We start from the raw sequence: 19853 nt of genomic DNA on the forward strand, positions 1-19853 counted from the left end.
ATGGTGCTGACACCATCTGGCTCAGACCATCTGGCCAGCAGTGGCAACACGGGGCACAGGCTCTCATGAGAACATAAGAAGAGTCCTGTTGGATCAGAACAGTGTTCCATCTAGTCCAACATCCTGTCTCACACAGTGACCAACTAATTCCCCTGGAGGTCTAACAACAGGGCATGGAGGCCAAGGTCTTCCTTTGGTGTTGTCTTCTGGCTTGGAGAAAATTTTTCACAGTCAGAGTAGTTCAGGAAAACAAATTTCACAGTCAGAATAGTTCAGCAGTGGAATAGGCTGCCTAAGGAGGTGGTGAGCTCCTCACTGGCAGTCTTCAAGCAAAGGTTGGATACACACTTTTCTTGGATGCTTTAGGATGCTTTGGGCTGATCCTGCGTTGAGCAGGGGGTTGGACTAGATGGCCTGTATGGCCCCTTCCAACTCTATGATTCTATGAGATTCAAAGGCTTAGTGCCTTTGAATGTGGAGGTTCCCCTCAGTCACCATAGCTATTAGCCTCCTTAGATTTATCTAATCCTCCTTTAAAGCTATTTATTCCTGTGGCCATTAATCCACCCTCTGATCATGAATTCTATGTCTGAATCCCTCTCAAGTATGAGACAAGTGACCACTGCACCACTGAACTGTAGCACTGCAGAAGCCACTTAATCTGGCTCACTCCAGGACCATTTTGATTTCCTAGTCAGTCCCTGCAAGACTTGCAGAGCAAGAAAGCAACAATCCCCCTTCCCCCTGGCTGGGATTCTGAGCTCTAATGCCTCCCAGACCCAGCCTGAAACACTTATCCACCAGATCACAGCACCTCGGCTAATGGCTGGCCTTCCAGTCCCTCATCTGTTTCCTATCAATGGAGCATTGGCTAGGGGAGATGAAAGGGGTTGGAGGCAGAACCGGGGAGGCTCTCTGAACAACAATGGGCTCCTTGATGAGGACAAATTAAGACCTTTGCCCATGTGGCAGGAGCAGCTTTTCAGCCTCTCAGGAAAGGGGCAGAGAGAGGGCGAGGGGTCTTAACCTGGGGCGAAGAGGGCTTTCTTCTGCCCTTTCACTAGCTGGACGCCGAGGGAAAGGAGGCAAAGCAAGGAGCTCTGGCTGGCTCTCTTTCCTCCCTCCGCTCAGCCAGCCAGCTGCAGCTGCAGCAGGGGCCAGAAAGCCCCGGCGCTTGTCATATTCCCTTTCTAACCCTGGGGGCATCCTGAGGAGGGAAAAAAATCTTTTGCTATTATATCCAGGGGGACATGAATGTGCAGAAACAGGACTGACTGGTTTCACACGCTCTTTTGCTGGAGACCGAGCCTCTCTCTTTATTTTCGTCAACCACAACAGCCCGCCTGCACACAAGCGAGGGCGGGAGGGAGGAGACAGCCCTCACACACCCCCAGGAGCAGCAGCGGGCATTGAGGGCAAGCCTCAAAAAGGCCGCCAGCGGGATCCTGAGGGAGGGAAGCGCCGCCGCCGCAGCCGCTTCTAGCCAGGCAGTACCAAGGGTAAGGAGAAGGCGCTTCGGAGCGACACCGGCGCAGCGGCTCGCGTGACCCTCCGGCGGGGTCTGGGAGGGCGGAAGGGGACTGCCCAGGGGGACGAGGGGCGCCCCTTAGATTGGCGGCGGCGGGGGCTCCTCAGGTGCTGACTGGGCTGGGTGAGAGAAGAGCGCGCCTTTCCAAGCTAACGTGCGTGCGGGGGTGGCGGCGGTGGCTCTGTGGGTGGACGGGAGGCACGGAGTGACCGACCCTTGGGGAACGCTAGCCCGCTGCTGGAGAGAAAAGGCGGGGTGGGTCAGGAGGGGAGGGCGAGATGGTCGGCGTCCGCTCGTGTGGGGTCTCCCCACCCTGGGACAGAAGCTTAGCCGCCGCCGCCGCCTCTTGCCAAGATTGGCCGGGGAGGGGGGGGGGGAGGTAGAGTACGGAATGGAGGGAGGGGGGGGGGGCGGGACGGAGGCTGGAGGAAAGAAACTGGCAGCCACTCTTGTCATGTGCGGAAAGATGAAACTAGCGGGAAATCGGCCGTTCTCCTCGCCCTTTTCCCCTCCCGAGCACCTCCCCCCCTTGCTGGCTCGCCTGTGCCAGAGACAGCACGCTGCGCCAAGCTCTCCATTAGGGAGAAGCCCCCGACCCTTTCCATTTGGTTATAAATAACCAGGCCACTTTAGTTTTAATTACCCCCCCCCCCCCGACACACAGACACACAGACACACACTCCGCCACCAGCCCTGCCTTTCAGCATCCTCCTCCTCCTCCTCCTGATGGCTCTTTATGCTCTAGGCGGATACTGTAAGCAGGTTCCCTTGGGGAGAAGAGAACTGCCTATGAGCTGCTACCCTCAGGCTCTCTGTGACTGGCTGGCAGAGCCGCTTCGGTGCGGCGGAGATGGCTATAGGTGTGACAGAGAGAGTCTGTCACTGGAGAAAGTGCGTCTCTAGATATAGATAGCCCCATACACACAAGCGGGTGCCCGCATACATATGTGTATTCACACGTGTATAGCTTTAATACCTCTATGGAGAACGAGAGGAGACCCTTTTTAGGTTCAAGGCACAACTCCCAAATGCAAGGAGAGTTTACCATGAATTTAAATGAGAGGTGAATTGTGTGCCTATGTAAGAGGTGGATATTTAACCAGCCCTTCCTACTTGGGGAATGCTTACCATTTCTTGTCCAGAAGCAAGAATGCATGCAGCAAGTGCATGCTTGCCCTGTACGTGTATAATGGAGATGTGTGTGTACCAGTGTAAACCACCCCCAGCCACAGGGGAGGGCAGTATATAAATATAATGAAATAAATTTACACACACACACACACACAGCATTTGCTGAAGCACTTGATAAGTGGTTGCCTTAAACATTCCTGTTTTTGTCTGATACTTCTCTCATGGAGTGCCATGTAAATAAAGATCGGGGAAAGTAATAATTCAGAAGCGTGCATCTCTTTAGTTCACTTCATACCAAGATATGTGTTAGCTATATTCTGCTTTAGACCTCTCTCCCTGTCCCTTTTCGTCTTCTAGCCAGTTTGTGGAGGTGTTTATCTGTAATATTTTGCTGCAGTGTCTCTGCACATGAAGATAAATGATTCCCATTTTCCCTGCTTGCCACAATAACTCAGTCATTAAAAATGCTCAACTTGGAGCTAAAAATGGCATCTCAAGTAATGCCCCAGAGGGGGTTATGCAGGAGGGTGGAAATATAGAAGAAATGTGAACAAGTTGCTTTAGTAGCTCCTATACTTAATTTTCATTTGAAAAGTCTATTTTGAATTAAGAAGGGTTTCTAAGGAGCTGTAGAATTCTGCAAAGGCTGGACTTAATTTTGAAAGCTAGTTGCCAATATTTGTGAGTCATTTCCTTGGAATCCTACCTTTGGCGTTTAATTCCCTTAGAAGGAATCTTGTAAAAGTATAATAATAGCTCTTAAACTTCACAGAAAGTAGCACTATAGTTGGAGACAAGTTGCTTTTTGCTTCAAAACACTTATTTTGGTTTTGTTTGCATTATTCAGTGGACAGAAAAGAAGTTGGCAATATAATTAACCCATAAAGTGTCTAATTTATTATGTCAGTGACATTTGTGTATTGCCCCTTTAGGGTGCAAAGCCTGTTGGAAAGACAACTTTAATTGGTACTTCTTTTTAGAAGAATAATTAAAGAATCAAGAGAACCATCTTGTTATTTTAGAGTTCTTTGTTAGGAGTGGTTTGCTTTGTCATCCCACATGGAAATCCTTGACCCAATTTTTCTTTCTTAAGATTTATACAAATATATCCATATCTGTATATACCCACATATATACAGCCATAAGAAAAAAATATATATCAGCAGTGCTTTTCCTCAACATAGACCCAAATTATTCTGTTAGGTTATTTTAGGACTTCCCCCCATTTAGTGTTCCTGCACTTACAGACAGACATTAAGAAATCACAAGATTTGCCTCCACATGAAAACACTATATTATAGGAATTAGTCATCCAGGCAATTTTTTCAGAGTTATGGACAAAGACGGACAAAATTTAGGAGGCTTGCTAACAGATGCTCCCGGGAAATGATGCTGTTCCCACGTAGCATTTCCACGTGTGAGTATTTAAGAGATTATATTAAAACCTGTGAGCTCATTACATTTCATCAGAAGGAGCTTCCATATACACAAGAATATTGATGTTACCACTGGCAGAGTGGGAGGATTGGGGCAGTCAGCACTTGAGAAAAAAAATCTTGGCTTAAAATCTTGGAGGAATATAAACATTTTATTGTTTTCCAAGTATTGACAGGTTCTTGGCTTTTACAGTCTCATATGGAACAGTTCATACAATAAACTATGCAGAACCCAAGTTCCTAGATGCCATACTGTTCTGACAATAAAAATGTTGTATATTTGCATAATTCCTTGTCTTGTGGATCAATTCAAGTTCTAAACAAGTTCTCCCCTGCCTATCTTTCCCTCTCAGAATCATTCAGCAGGAGAAGTAGTTGTCCACGTTGGTATGGAAGAGCAAGGGTGATTTATAAGGGTAATCTGTTTTATTGCTACTGCCTCTCTCTGCCTTGATATATAAACAATACATATCTGTACTGTTCAGTTATTGATGTTATATCTTCTCCTGATGGTAGTGTCTGGGAAGACTGAATGGGAATGATGCCAATTAGTACAGCCCATTGCTTAATTATCACTTAATTAACCCCCAACATTTTAAAAAGAAAGTGGAGGAAATCATGCTATTTAAAACAGCTGTTTCTAGGGATCTCAGAAGAGTGGTAATGAGATCCTGGGGCCATATTCTAGAAAACTAGAAACACAAAACATTGCTTTAAAAAAAACACACACAAAATGATTTGTTCTCTAAGTGAACAAAATGGTAGCCTTAAGAAAGTAGCTTCAAGATATGTGTGGTATAGCATGAAAGCAGAACTAGGGAAATGTAAGACATTATTACATCCACTTCTGTATGCATCCAGGTGAAAGATACAGGGGTTTTAAAAACTCCTTTTGACCCCAGGGACCAACTGGCAGTTGAAGTATCATTAGTCTGACTGAGTTACCTGAGATAAGCCCATATTTAAAATACAAAAATGTGCTCCATGGGGAAAAATGGCCTTTCTCCCTAAATGCTAGTATAGTAATTGTAAATTTAAGATAGTATATAAATAAGAAATACCAGACAAACTCAAGGAATTAAGCTATGAATTATTTCCATGTTAAAGCTGGTTTTAAGCTTGTATGACATTTCTTTCATATTATTCTTTTTTATTTTTGCACTAAGCAATTCAACAAAACCTGTGGGGGACTTACATGTTCCTGACAAAGATCTAAAATTGCGGGTATAGGAGAAGATGCTGGACTCTTTTAGTAGTTTATTTTCAAAACACTGAATATTTTGGTTTGTTGGCATCTGACAGTGATTCTATAAGTAAATGTCCAAACAACTCTTTAATGCCATGTTATACTGTACTCCGGTACAGTACCTAACAGGAATGAATGGAGCAATAATTACATTGCCAATCAGTTCACCATTGATATGGGACAACTGAATAACTGTGTAACATCCTTCATATATATTTACATTCTCATTTCTTTCAGCTTTAGGATTTCACTTCATCTTTTCTATCACCTTATTGTTCTTACAGCAAGTTCATTATGTCTGCCAGGCAATATCTACCTTTGAAAGATCCCCTCATCCCCACTCTTTGAGTTACTCTTCTGACTGGCCTACTTTCTCCCACCTCTTCCTACCTCACCCTCCTAACCTTTTCGTACTTGGGCTGGTATAATCTATATTTGAAATCGAAAATTCTGATTATAAGGAACATCTAAATTGTTACCTTTGGAGGCACAACATGCTTCTCTGTTCTTTTATAAATGTGGTAAAGAAAAAGATTAGACACATATTTTCTTTCTGTTTTGAACCAACCTGTCATTATTCATCACCATACTTTTGTCATTCTCACTGCCCTTAACCACTGCAAGACGCCTAATCACTTTATGTTTGATTGCATTAGCTGGCTAAGTACTATATGCAGAACTTGGGTGGTAATTGCACCATGCTTGAGCCACAGGGGGCAGTGTTTTTTTTCTTCACAATAGCAACAACGTGAAGGCCATCTAGACCAGAATGGATAAGGCCATGTTGATGGATTATGTTACATATAATAATTTAGAACACATTTGTATCTAGTATTCTGTGCCATCCAATGATCGTGTTACCACTATGACCTATACCTATATGGACTGCTGCAGCCAGGTAATGTGGTCACAGATACTTTAGTAGTCTACTGTTTCTATACAAATGTGTATGATCTGCTTCACAAGCCTTTCTGTCTGCCCCTACTTTCAGATAAGAAGCAACCAGAGACAGGGCTTATTCAGTTGTAGCACCTCTCTTATGAAATGCCTTTCCCCTTGAAGCTCACCTGAGGCCTGCATTGCTCTCATTTAGGCACCAGTCTATTTTTATGGTCAGTTCTTAAGCTGAGGTTTAATGCTGGATTTTAATCTTTTAATGCTTTGTTATTTTTATTTTGTGAGCCAACATTGGCAGGGTCCTGGAGATGTGGCATAAAAAATTTCTTAATAAATACAATAATTCCAGGAAAAAGATTAATTTAAAAAGTAAATTGCTACTTGGTTCTGCTGTCACAAAAAAATCTGTTCTGTCTGTTATAAAAGACTTTCTTTAGAGCTCATATCTACTATTCATTTTAAGATTGTGGAGATAGGGCAGAATATAAATTTAAATATTTATTTTATTTATTTATTTATTTATCATACTTTTATACCGCCCTCCCCGGAGGCTCAGGGCGGTTTACATTATAACAGAGAACCATACATAAAACAGTCTGTAGAACATGTACACCAATAACCAACAATTGCAACCAAAATAATTGCAACCAAAATATATAAATAAGGCACATTTGCACCAGAGCTTAAATCCACAGCTACAGGATATCAGATTGCTGGGCAGATCCCCTAGCATACACAGCAAACCTGTCCACTAGGTTCATGGGGTCAGCACAATGTAATTGCAACTCAATCATAGAATCATAGAATCATAGAGTTGGAAGGGGCCATACAGGCCATCTAGTCCAACCCCCTGCTCAACGCAGGATTAGCCCTAAGCATCCAAGAAAAGTGTGTATCCAACCTTTGCTTGAAGACTGCCAGTGAGGGGGAGCTCACCACCTCCTTAGGCAGCCTATTCCACTGCTGAACTACTCTGACTGTGAAAATTTTTTCCCTGATATCTAGCCATTACTGTGTGTCCTCTCCTCTGCAGCCAACAGAAACAGCATCCTGCCCTCCTCCAAGTGACAACCTTTCAAATACTTAAAGAGGGCTATCATGTCCCCTCTCAACCTCCTTTTCTCCAGGCTGAACATTCCCAAGTCCTTCAACCATAGGGCTTGGTCCCTTGGCCCCAGATCATCCTCGTCGCTCTCCTCTGTACCCTTTCAATTTTATTTATGTCCTTCTTGAAGTGAGGCCTTTTCTTGTTACAATAGGCTTCCCTGGCCAATCTTAGCTCACTCTCAGCTTTGGCCTTTCTTATGATTGATCTACAGTGCCTAGTAACCTGTAGGTACTCTTCTTTAGAGCTCTGTCCTTCCCTCCATTTCCTGAACATTTTCCTTTTCTTTCTTAGTTCCTCTTGAAGTTCTCTGTTCATCCAAATAGGATGAATACACACTATTCAAATCCAAATAGGATGAATACACAATACACACTATTGTCCAATTAACTTCAAACTGGAGGCATTAGAATTTCTCCTATGGACATGCCCTCAATCTGATTCCATTGGGAACTGAAGTCTGCAGCATCTTCCCCAGTACCTATAAGGCTACCTATTTGTATCCACAGAAGAATGGGCAGGATTCCTTTCCAGGCTTGTTTGGGCCTTTGAGGGAGGACTCATTGGGGCCAAACCTGACTTCTGTTGCCACCTCCATGTTGGGGAACTCCTAGAGATTTTGGAGTGGAGTTTGAGGAAGGCACAGGGGAGGGCAGGAGGCCTCAGCTAAATATAATGCTATAGAGTCCAGACCTGGCTGTCTGCTACTGTTGAACAACGGCCATCTTATGAAACCCAATGTGGTATATAAGTTAGAGCTTCAGTGTTGGATCTGGGAGACCCGGGTTTGAAGCCCCATCTTGCTGTGAAAGTCAGTCACATACTTTTATCCTAACCTACTTCACAAAGGTGTTGTGAGGAGAAAAGGATGACAGGAGAAAAAAGTAAGCTGCTTTGGTTCCTGCTGTGGAGAAAGGTGGTGTATAAAATAAACAATAAATATAACTATAAAAATAAATATAACTGAAGGTGGAAGGCAGAAAAAAAGGAAGGTTGGTTGAATAGCCAAGAAGAAGAGAATGAGTCAGGGAAATGGAAGAGAATATGGGTGTTGATAGAAGAAAGAGAAGGAAATAGCATGGATCAGAGGATACTGGGGAAAGCGTGGTGCCCCCTATAAGCCCTTGAGGGTTCCCTATCATGCAAATGGGCCTGGCCCAGTGGTCAGTACCACACAACCGAACCATAATTTTCCTAGACAACGGCAGCTGGCAGAGGGAGAGGGAAACCTGAAGACAAAGGGGAAGACAAATGTAGGTAGTCTCTTGAGTGGGAAGGGGAGAAGGAAATAGGGAAATGTTATGGGGGCTTTCAGAAATGGGAAATAGGAAATAGTGGTGGAGGGGGAAATGACATGTCTCCTACAAGTTCTCAAATAATTCCTCACATTAGATTTGTTTCCTGGGTGAACAGAGCTTTTTATCATATGTGCTTTAAAGAAATCTGAACCAAAGTAACACAAATTCTGCTCCCCAAAAAACATGTGATGAATAAATGTGCATATAAAGGCAAAATGAACATGCTTATTAATATTTACTTATATTTATAATTTAATTTCTATCCTGCCTCTCCTGACAAAGTCTATTCAAGGCAGCTCACAACAAGATAAAACAAAAAATATAACAATACAATTCCAGCAAAATCCCCTCAATTAAAACCCCAATAATCACAACAATATTAACAATATTAACAATCCCATAGATGGCAGAATAAAACATCCTTCCCCATTCCAGCCAGATATTTCACAATTCCAGCTGCATCCATCCACTGATGTCACTCAGGCTAAGATCTATCTCACCAGCAATAATGCTTAGCAATAGGTGGGACCTCCAGTTCGTAAATCCTGGGACACCCCCTCCATAATTAGTTCCTTGTGTTAGTCCTAGGCAGAAGCAAGAACCCATGCAGAGTGTTCAGCGTCTGACTACTGGAAGACTTATTCTATCTCTCCATCTTTTGGGTTCAGGGAAAGCTTGAAACATTTCCCGCATACCTCCAAATCTATCTCTGCATCCGTAAATGCTTGAATCTTGTCCTTGTTTTTGAAGGTGATTGCCAAGAGTCTCTGAATGCTCAGCTCTGCACTCTATACAAAATTATCCCCTTATGTTGAATTATGAAATAGACATAATAAACTGACTGTAAGATAACCAAAGATCATTAAGAAAAGCCCTTGCCTGATAGTGATTTTCAAGTGCACTGCTATAGGATAGCAGATTCATGGGTTCAGCATGCAGTAATGTGCAAACTCATCAAGTACACATAACGTATCCTTTTCTTGCTAATATTCTACACAGAGAAAGAATGGCCAAGGGGTACTATGCCTGGGGTGCACAAATCCAAGGGAAAAAGTAAGAATGCTAGGGTTATCTGATCTCATGCAGCACACTGAATGCAGCTTCTTCCATCAATGAATTACAGTCATGTACATACTGAGAATTAAGGAGGAGCAGCCCCGGGCTATACAGAATTTGGAAGTATTAAGTAAAATAAATGACTCAAGCAAATAAGCCATGGCAAATTCTAAAGATAAAACAGTATACGAAGATCAAACTAGAATGTACATAAGTAACCAAGAAGTCTAATCATACTTTCTCTGAAGCACTCTCAGTTAGCCATTGTTTATTTTATCTATAGTATATGTGAAACCAGTGTTTGACTTGCAGATAGTCACTTAAGTTCTCCATTTACACTGTCTGCACTGCTGTTCCCTCGATTTCTGCTGCAGTATCCTCCTGATTGTCTGGCTTACCACCTGGGTTGCCCCAGCTACAATAGCATCTTCTTCTAGGCAGGTATTATATGCCAATCTGTGGCCAATTGCACATCACCTATATACTGTGGCATGCGTACTACTATGATAGTTTAATGGTTATCTTTCATAGCTTTTTACTGTGAGCTAGTCTGAAGTCCCTAGTGGGCTGGAAGGTAGATTATACATTTTTAAAAATAATTAAAATGTCAAGCAATTATTAATTTTAAAAAACTTCCATCAAGTTATGAAAATTGCATCTTTTAATCCATAAATGCAGGTAACCACAATGGTGCCATACAGCCATAATAAAAATAACTTAACAGGCAGCAATACCACATGGAGTGCTTCCATACACTGTTGGATGCTGCACTATAGTAATCAGTTGCAACTGGATTCTCCTTTGCAGACTAGCCATAGTGTAACTCTGACACAATGGCCAATAATGTGTGGATGTAGCCCTGCTGTTTCTACAGAATATCAAGTAACTAATGAAGCCCTCCCAACACCCAGTGCTGCTCCTACCTTAACTTTACATAAGGCCTTTAGGGATTTTAGTCTGATTTTGCAGCATTATTGTAACAAGCATTTTAAATTTAACTTCTGTTTCAGTGGCATTCTGGAACTGCATAAAGACTCTTTTTCATTGACATTGTGAATGGCATCATTATAGCTCTCTCATTAGCATCATAATGACTTAAAGGAATAGCGAGTGAAAATGGAGTAGTTGTTGAAGGAATGGCAAGAAAATAGAATGGTATAGCACTGCACTGTAACCTCTTACTGTGTAAAACTACACACATGCAATAGAAATCCGATGTTTTAACCTTCAGGCTGCATTGGATTCCTCGGGGTTTCCTCATTATGCAGGGCAACATAGAAAATCTGTGGTAACCTAAAGATTAAAAGCTGGGTTGAATTCAGTCTGGCTTCCATACCATTTGAACCCACACACAAAGCTTTGCAAATGGATTTTACAACATGGGTCTAACTTACAGAATCCAGCCATTCTGCAACAGTTCTGTACTACACTTTTTCATGTATTGTTATTATCTGTTTTTTAATTAAATAACAAAATAATTGAAAATAGCATTAAGATAGTACTATGACACCCAGCTTTATCTGTTAATGAATGGTCATCCAAATACTCCTCCTGAATCCTTGGACAAGTGTCTGTGAGCTGTAGAGGAGTAGCTCCAGCAAAGCTGCCTGAAGATGGAGGTCTGAAGACCTCCTGAAGATGGAGGTCCTGTGGTGGGAAGGAAAGGACAAGACAAGAAAGTGTGTCTCCCTTCTCTTGATGGGGCGCAGCTTCAGGCGGCACACACTATCAGGAATTTGGGAGTGATGGAGGTGCAGGTCACTGGAATAGCAAGACAGGCATTTTTCCACCTATATCAGGCAAAGCTACTAGCACCCTATCTGGCCCCAGAACACACAGCCACAGTGATCCATGTGACAGTCACCTCCAGGCTAGATTACTGTTTTATTGTATGGAGATTTATTTTTATCTGTTATGTCACCCCAAGACATTTTTTGGAGAGGAGCAACTCAGAAATCAAAGAAATAAATAATAAATGAATGTTAAAAAAATTGGAATTAACATATGACAGGAGTAATGAAACACCCAATTCCCATAACTGTCTCTTTCTTATATTCTTAAAAGCTAATAATGAATCCAAGACACCAAGAAACAGTTGAAGGGACCCAGTTCTGGGTCCCCTTGAGTTCTAGAGAGCAAAGCAGATAGGCTTCCATGGGATAGTTAGGAGGGTAAAGTAACTCACCTCTCACCCCAGGCACCTGTTTCATCAGGCAGAGGACACATACTTAGTCTCAGCATTTTCTCAGTTTCCTGCCTCCTCACTTCCATCCATCATGATGATGGATCTTTAGCCAATCTAAGACTGATATGCCATTCAATAAGTTTGTTGGAAGTCACGCTGGGGCTTATACACATATGAAGTCAAGCATCCTAGAAGGAGAACTGTGTGGAGAAGTTGTGCTCCAATGGCAGAAACTGTCCCATCATTGAAATTGTTAAGCAAGATCCAAGCCACGGTCCTGAGAAGACTTTCTTCACAGTATTGTATTTTAGTGTGGTCTAAGCCATCTAATTCCATGGAGCTTCATAGACTCCAGAAACAGCTTGTGCTGATACATCTACTGTCTTTGGCATACCAACTGAGCTCTCCTTGATGAGTAAAACTCCTTGGAAACGTATATTTGGTTTACATGTGCAAAAGAATGAGAAAAAACAGCATTTCAGACTTTGGCATGAGATTTTTTTTCACATGCTGTAATGGTATGTGATTTTCCCTGAACATGTAAATCAGGACTTCATTTTTTCCAAAGTGAGGCTGATGTTCAAGTTGCTGACTTTTCTGGACCTAAACACGAATCATATGGGAGTATCACTGGCCCTTCCTGGCTCAAGTCACATGAGGCAAGGAATATTGTTCAGCATAAGTGTGATACCTTCTTTGTGGCACTGGTAAGCCCACCACTGCTGCTGTGCTATCTTAAATGATGTTCTCAGGAAACTACTACATGTTCTGTTCTAGGAATTCTAGACAATCTCATATACTGGACATTTGTGAAAGATTGTAAAACTAAGATGTTTCAATTTGAGTGCAGTTAATAAATCCAACCCCAGTTGGGAGGTATAGCAATGCATTTCTGGAAACACAAGAAGTGACTCTTGGGAAGCCTGAAAGTCAACTTCAATTTTTAAAAAACATACAGTGCCATCTTCTTCAGTTAAAATGAGTGTTGTGGGACTGCACTAGTCGTCCTTGTCCATTCCACCCCCCCATTACAGATTGGTCTTTCATGTCCTCATCTGTAAATTAAGAATTACATTTTACCTCAGAGGGATGTTGTAGGAACATCTGTAAAACAACGGTACAGCATTTTGCAGATCAAAATCAAAAGTGCTATATAAATGATGAACGTTGATAATGGTGGAAATTACAGGCTAAAGGAGAACCAAATGAAACACAGCTGAAACATTGTTGCTAAGGAGCACTCTGAACTCTCTGGAATTTGCTTCTGAGCAAGCATGCCTAGGGCTGCAATCTGTGGGTGAACTCCAGATTGCAACAACAAATTTCAGAACAAAAGTGAGACACTAGTGCTTTTTAAGGACCTCATATTTCACATTTCCTTACACAGCTTAATTGTCAAGTGTGTTTTTATCTGCATGTTGGAAATTTGCTGGTTGATGACCATATTAAACTGATTGATTGTTACAGGAACAATCAAACATTTGAAAGAAATAGATTGTCAAGCTATTTGCATACCCAGACAGACATGTATGTGCTAGAGAGCTATGATACAAGTGAGATGAATCATCCATTTGCCCCAAGCCAGCAATGCAATTCATGCATGAAAACTGCTTTTTGTACAAATACTGTCTTGACTCCTCCCTCCTCAAATGCTGCAGTGGGAAAACCCGTACATCCAAGCCAGCATTAAATATCCACTGAGAGGGGTGGAGATTAAACCCAGGAAATCCCTGCCCTGTTCTCCACTAAAGTTGATCGGCTCTGATTCCCCCTCTCAGTGGAGGAAATAACACCCATGCTTCAAGTGTAAATTCTTAAAATGTGCCTTTATTTATCTGATTTTAGCCCAACTTTCTCACTGAGACTCAACATGAATTACAAAGCACAGAAAGAGAGGCTTAAAATGAAAATAAAAATGTAATCATACAGTATTGGATATCTTCGGTGAATTGCCCACTTTATATGACTCTTGCAGAAATAAATAAACCCCCAGGGGTCCAATCTGGACAAAGTAAAGTCAGAAGTGATTGTCTCTCTCCAGCCCAAAAAAGTGAAATAAGCATGTAAGAGATTTCAAATGGCTCTGGATCAGGATCACTCAATGGTCCTTCAGCAAGGCAGGCTAGACTGCTGTTAAAGACAGGAAGGAAAGGAATTCATTTCAAATTAATAGCTTCCTGTGTGGAAAACATCCCTAGAAGTATGCAGTGAGTTCATAGATAAATAGGACATTCACTGCTTTGCTAGACAACTGAATAAATGGGTTATGTAGTGTTCTGTTGAAACTGCTACAGTAAAGTTGTCCTATTCCCATTTTTCATCGTAAAGTTAGTGGACATATTGTCATTGCTGCTGGTTTGAGCTCCCTTTTCAACCATTGGCATCTGGATATTTTGAAAAACAGTTGCAAGGCGGACACAGGATCCTTACATCCCCAATCCCCAGGCTGAAATCAAGTGAGGGTCTCCAGAGGCCAGGAAAACCTGCTTCTTATCATTTTCAGCTTTGACCTCATCAGTCTTGTCCAGACAGACTTTAATTCTAAACATGCTGCTAGCTTTCCATTCTGTGTGACCTTCCACTCCTGCTTTGGAGGACCCTTGTCTTCCTGTAGTAGTATTGACTTGAGAAATGTATGGAAAGGAAACAAAATCCCTTTCTTGGACAGCACGCTGAAATAGAGAGGATGCATCTGACTTGCCCTGCCAAGGAGTAAGTGAATTATTGGGGAAAGGGGACTGAACGGTGGATTGCCTGCCGCTTTCAGAAAGTTTCCTCTCTCTCTCTCTCTCCTCTCTCTCTCTCTCTCCCTCCTTTTTTTGCTTGGGACTGGATGATAGCTCAGGCAGCCTGGCTCCGGCCCAGGAGTCCCTGCTCCTGTTTAATATTCTGCTTGCTCCACTGATGTTGTGCTTGGCTCCTATGGGACTGCAACTCACGGCTTGAAACCGGAGCCAATTTTCTGTCTTAATCTCAGTGTTTTGACTGGAGGCAGATCCAGTTCAGCCCAATCGGGGCTGATGGAAACAACTACCTAAGAGTCTCGCTCTGTTTCGCTTGGGGAGGGAAAGGAGAAGGGGGGAGGGAAAGGAGGGGAAAAGCCAGCCAGCCAGCCACGCATAAGACACACGCGTACAATGTCGTTGCTGAGGTCGCTGTGTTTTTGCAAATGAGACCAGCAGAGTATGTGGAGAGAATAAAGTGATCCTGTTGCAATCTGGGAGCATCAGCTGGATCGGTTGGTTTGGATTTATAGCTTTCTCAGGAAAAGGAGAGGCAGAGACGGAGGGAGGGAAGAGTCGAGAGCAGGGGTGGGAACAGAAGGGCTAAAGGTTTGCCTTTATTTGGGGGAAAGGTTGCGGTGCTAAGTGCACTTACCTGGAAGTAAGGGTAATTGAGATCAAAAGCGCTTTACTTCCAAGGAATGATGCTTTATGTGCCTGTGTCTGGAGGGGGGGGGGGTCAGTTCTGGGCTTGGGTCTTCTTCAGCAGAGTGTGGTCCGTGGAATTATTGCGCCTCTTTCATCTGTGGGGCGGCGGGGGTGGGTGCGTGGGTGGGGTGAAGAGAAACCCTTGTTGGCCAGGGGCTACCAGACAGCGAAGGGGACCATATCGTGAGCCCGGGGGACAAACGAATGGGCAAAATCCCACCAGGCGTGGGGGCAGAATGAGAGACGAAGGCGAGCGCCGGGGCTGGCGGGCGGGTCATTCCCAAAGCCTTGGGCGGGCGAGGGAGCGAAATGCCAGGCATAGCCGCTGCCCGGGCAGGGCGAGCGGGCCGGGCCGGGCTCGGGTGGTCCGGCTGCCAGACCTGACCTGACCTGAGGGGCCGCCTGATCTATGTCTCCCGCGTGCAGGTCGGAGGCGCCGCGATGACTCTGGTGCTGCCGCTGAGCAGCTTCTGCGAGCCCATTGTCTCCTCCGAAGGAGCCGCCGAGTTCCCGCCGCCGCTGTGGGAGTCGCGCTGCTGCAGCAAGAGCAGCCCCGCCTCGGATGCCGCCGCCACCACCACCGCCGCCAGCAGCAGCAGCAGTAGCAGCAGTAGCAGCAGCAGCAGCCAGGGCCCGGCGCAGCAGTCTCCGGGCGACGGCAGGGCGGCCGCCGGGCAGCCTCCCGAGTCAGGTAGGCAGACTGGAGTGTCAGGGGGCTCCGAGTTCGAATCTCGCCTCCGGACTAACTTGTCGGAAACATCTGGCAATTTTAAAATAACCCACTAGCAATAAATAAAGATCAAAGCTACAAACCCGCAAGAGCGCCAACACCTGGAAGATGGGCGGTGATAAATTCGACCAATTGTAAGGATGACTAGGCCCTATCCTGACCTGGGTCACCCAGGCTAACCGGATCTCATCTGATCTCAGAAGCTAAGGGGGGGGGGCTGGGCGACCACCCAGGGAGGCTAGGGGCGCTGGTTAGAGGCTGGCCATGGTCTCTTGCCTTGAAACCCACACGGGGTTGCAGTTAAGGTAACTCTGCCAAGAAGAATCCTGAAGGGTCACAAGCGAACACAAAGGCAATAGTACTCTACAGTCATTTCTCCCCAGCATCCGATAGGGGTACACTGTCTCTGCACATGGAGGTTCTGTTTTGCCATCCTGTCAAGTGACTGCTGAAGGAGGGGCTGGAATGGTTTTCAGTTCCAGGGCTAAAGGCTGTTTCTGAGCAGGAATCCCTTCCAGCTGTGTTAACTGCTAGTAATCCCCCCCCTCCCTCCTTTCATCTAAAAGGTACTTTGCAATGTCTGGCTGAAGGCATGCTCTTTTTTGTTCTTTCCAGATGGGCAGCAAGGCTAGCATGCACTAGAAAAATAAAACAGGAATCCAGTGGTGCCTTAAATATTAATAAGGCTGGGATAACTTTTGTTAGTCTCTAATGTGCTACTGGACTCCTGTTTTAGTCTTCTTTCTTTGGATTTCACTGAGCCCTGCCAGGAAAAACAAGTAATATTTTTGCAGTGGCCCAGTTTCTTTAAAAAGAGAGCTATCATCAGCTCTTGTTGCTTTTTATTGAGTAGGACTTACCTAGGCTGAGGTCCCGCTCATGTGTTTAGAAGTAGGGCTTAGATCTGGAACAAATGTAGTAGTAGTAGTAAGAATTTCAGGTCTAATTCTTACCAGCAGCAGTGGTAGTAAGCATGTTTCTATACTGTATACTGTAATACTAAAGAGTTTTAGTATGTTAATGAATGCTCTTTCATACAGAGAATCTCCCCCCCATTAGAAATATAATTGAACAAAGGAAACAAGATGCAAGAGAGAAAGCCTTCTTCCTTATATATTAGCCTCCTATGCATAGAAATGCCCCCGCCCTCTGAATGTTTCATGCATGTGAACTCTCACTTACAGGCTGAAGTAGGCAACTCCCATCCAGAAACACACTTGCTGCTTTGAGACTTGTCCTTCTGTACATACTACCTCTTAGGACAGGATGAAATTCACCCTAGGTTCAGGGTGAAATTTTTGGGCTTTCCAAAGAAAAGCCAAATGACCCATGAGGTCCCTTCCAACTCTATGATTCTATGATTCTAAAGAGGTATATCTTCAAGGCAAGTTTGAACTGATCCTCAGTGCTTCCCTTTTTGGAGTGTTCTTTACTTACCCTAATTCAACAAAGGGGGCAATTTGATGTTCATAAGACAGCTGTTTACCCCCCCCCCCATTAATTTATGTTGTTTATCACATCTGCTATCGAGGCAAGCAGCTGATGTGATTGCTTTGATGACTGGCTCGCTGTTCAAAAACTAGCAGCATTTGATGTAGTTTAATGCAGCGACAGCATTCAGCATGGCAGCTGTGCATGTTCACAGTTTCTTTTGGATTCTGTCTGTCTCTGGGTCATCATAGGGCTAGAATACAGGAACAAGCCATGCATTTCCCACACCCCAGCAAAATCAGATCTCTTTTAATTACGCACAACAAAAGTGATACATGTGAATACTGGATGTAGTGTGAGAGTGAACATGCACATAGGTTTTGTGATTTAGTCTCAAAATGTTTGGGAACAGGTGAACTTTTTAGGGAGAGTTTATGGGTTCTGCTCATACTTTGTGAATGAATTGCAATGGAAAAAAGGAGGAACTGAGAATCCCTTGTTAGAAATGTGTGTGGTTTGTGCTGGTGGGGGCTGTTTGTAGAACAACTCCTGAGTCAACCTTCCTTAGCCCCTAAGGAACTGGATAACTGTTGTCCAGTTGCTATTGTTGCTTTGCAGGCAAGGTGATCAAGAAACTGGTGGCCAGATACCTCCAGACTTTTTGTGAATCAAATGGAACTCAGTCTGTTTTCAGGCCTGGGTTTGGGACTAGAGCTGGCTTAGTCACCCAGATGGATGAATGGCTGTAGGAGAAAGATTAGGTGTATATCTCTGTTGACACTCCTGGACTGCAACCCTATTGATCTTGCAATGACCTTCAGTAACATGGTAACCTACTGAGTTGTATGGCAGAGAAATGTTCAGGCACTTTGAGCTTTTCTATTAGAGCCTGGTTTCAGATGGGCAGCCTGTTCAGTTTGTATGGGTGGAGGCAAAAAGTGCTGTTAAGTCTTGGCTGACTTATGGAGACCCCATAGGGTTTTCAGGGGTGGTTTTTCATTGTCTGCCGCTGTGTTATGATCCTAGTATTCCTTGAAAATCTCCCATCCAAATACTGGCCAGAGCCAACCATGCTTAGTTTCCGAGATCAAACGAGAACATTTCAGCCTGGGCTATCCATGTCAGGATGCTAGTCTGTAGCAGCAGAACAAAATCTGAGTGCAGCAGCACTTTAGACACCAACAGAATATTCCAGGGGTGTAAGATTTCATGAGTCAAATCTCTATGAAAAGATGTATAGTAGTGGCAAGTAAGAATGAAAATCCATCAGTCCTTATAGCCAGTTCAGAAGGAGGGAGGTATGTTACCAAGAAGGGTAAGTTGGAGTGTGAGTCCATGCCACTTGGGTTGTGGGATCCCATAAGATTCCATGTTATTCACATGCTTTTCAACATATGCATGAAGTCAACAAGGAATCTGGAGTGATGCAACCAAAATGTGGATGACCCTCAACTGTTTCTCCCATTCACCTGACTTGGGATAAGGAGTTCTGGAGCATTGCTTGAAGGCAGTGATGGGCCGAATGACCCAGTAAATGGATGCTTTCAGATCAGATGCTAGTTGCAGATTGGATCAGGTTCAAGGTTTTGGTGTTAACTTTTAAGGCCATCAATGGTCTGGGCCCCACATACCTGTGGGACAGCCTGCCTCTTTATGCCCCTTATTGGACTCTTTACTTGGTGGGTGCAAATCTGTTGGAGGTCACTGGCCCAAGGGAGGTACCTTGACCAGGGCCTTTTTGGTCCTGGCCCTGACATGGTAGAATGAGTTCTTGGGAGAGCTGAGAGCCCTGACGGTTTCCCAGTTCTGCAAGACCTGTAAAATGGACCTCTTCTGCCAGGTCTTTGGTAGGGCCAGGGCGAGTAAGATCTGGGCCCCTCCCTGAATTAGCTGGAACAACAGGCTGCTGGGGCAGCATCTGGAGATAGCTGTGAAAGTCTGGAAGCAAGTGAGAGGGAGGTTAGACTGCTGCCACTGGTGGAGATAGAGTTTTAATGGGATTTTGTAATTTTATGGGATTTTAATGTGGTGTTTATGATGATTGTTACTGTGTGGGAGTGGCGGGATACAAATTGAATTATAAGTAATTAAAATAAATAAATGGAGGTACTGTTTGTAAGTAACAGGGGCAGACAGGAATGAGTCATTGCTCTGTATCGGATTGGGTTCCTTTCCTCTTAAAGGACTAAATTTAGATATTGGGAGTACTGCTAGAACCATAACTACAGGTAGAAGTACAGATCTCAGCTTGGGTAGGCTGGCCAACTGTGGACTTTTCATGAAAGGCAGAATTTGGCCATCGTTACTCATGCACTAGGAGCCTCTTGTGGCACAGAGTGGTAAGCGGCAGAAATGCTGTCTGAAGCTGTCTGTCCATAA

The 19853-nt window shown here is 44.0% G+C and overlaps 1 protein-coding gene across 5 annotated transcripts in view; it reads left to right on the top strand.

Annotated features, from left to right (window-relative positions):
* Positions 1-976: 976 nt before the first annotated feature.
* Positions 977-19853, top strand: part of SERTAD4 (SERTA domain containing 4) — a 39034-nt gene continuing 20157 nt past the window's right edge. Inside the window, exons 1-3 of one of the 5 annotated variants that reach the window (XM_077338301.1) lie at positions 2178-4076; positions 4449-4511; positions 15740-16004. In XM_077338301.1, the coding sequence (XP_077194416.1) occupies positions 15755-16004 (250 nt within the window). In that variant the 5' untranslated portion in view covers positions 2178-4076; positions 4449-4511; positions 15740-15754. Of the gene's footprint in view, positions 1500-2177; positions 4077-4136; positions 4512-14446; positions 14595-14677; positions 15121-15739; positions 16005-19853 lie in introns of those variants that run through there. The other 4 variants (XM_077338294.1, XM_077338311.1, XM_077338320.1 and 1 more) reach the window with 4 other exon arrangements.

Source organism: Paroedura picta, chromosome 1 (assembly GCF_049243985.1).
Source record: "Paroedura picta isolate Pp20150507F chromosome 1, Ppicta_v3.0, whole genome shotgun sequence".
Classification (NCBI taxonomy): Eukaryota; Metazoa; Chordata; class Lepidosauria; order Squamata; family Gekkonidae; genus Paroedura; species Paroedura picta.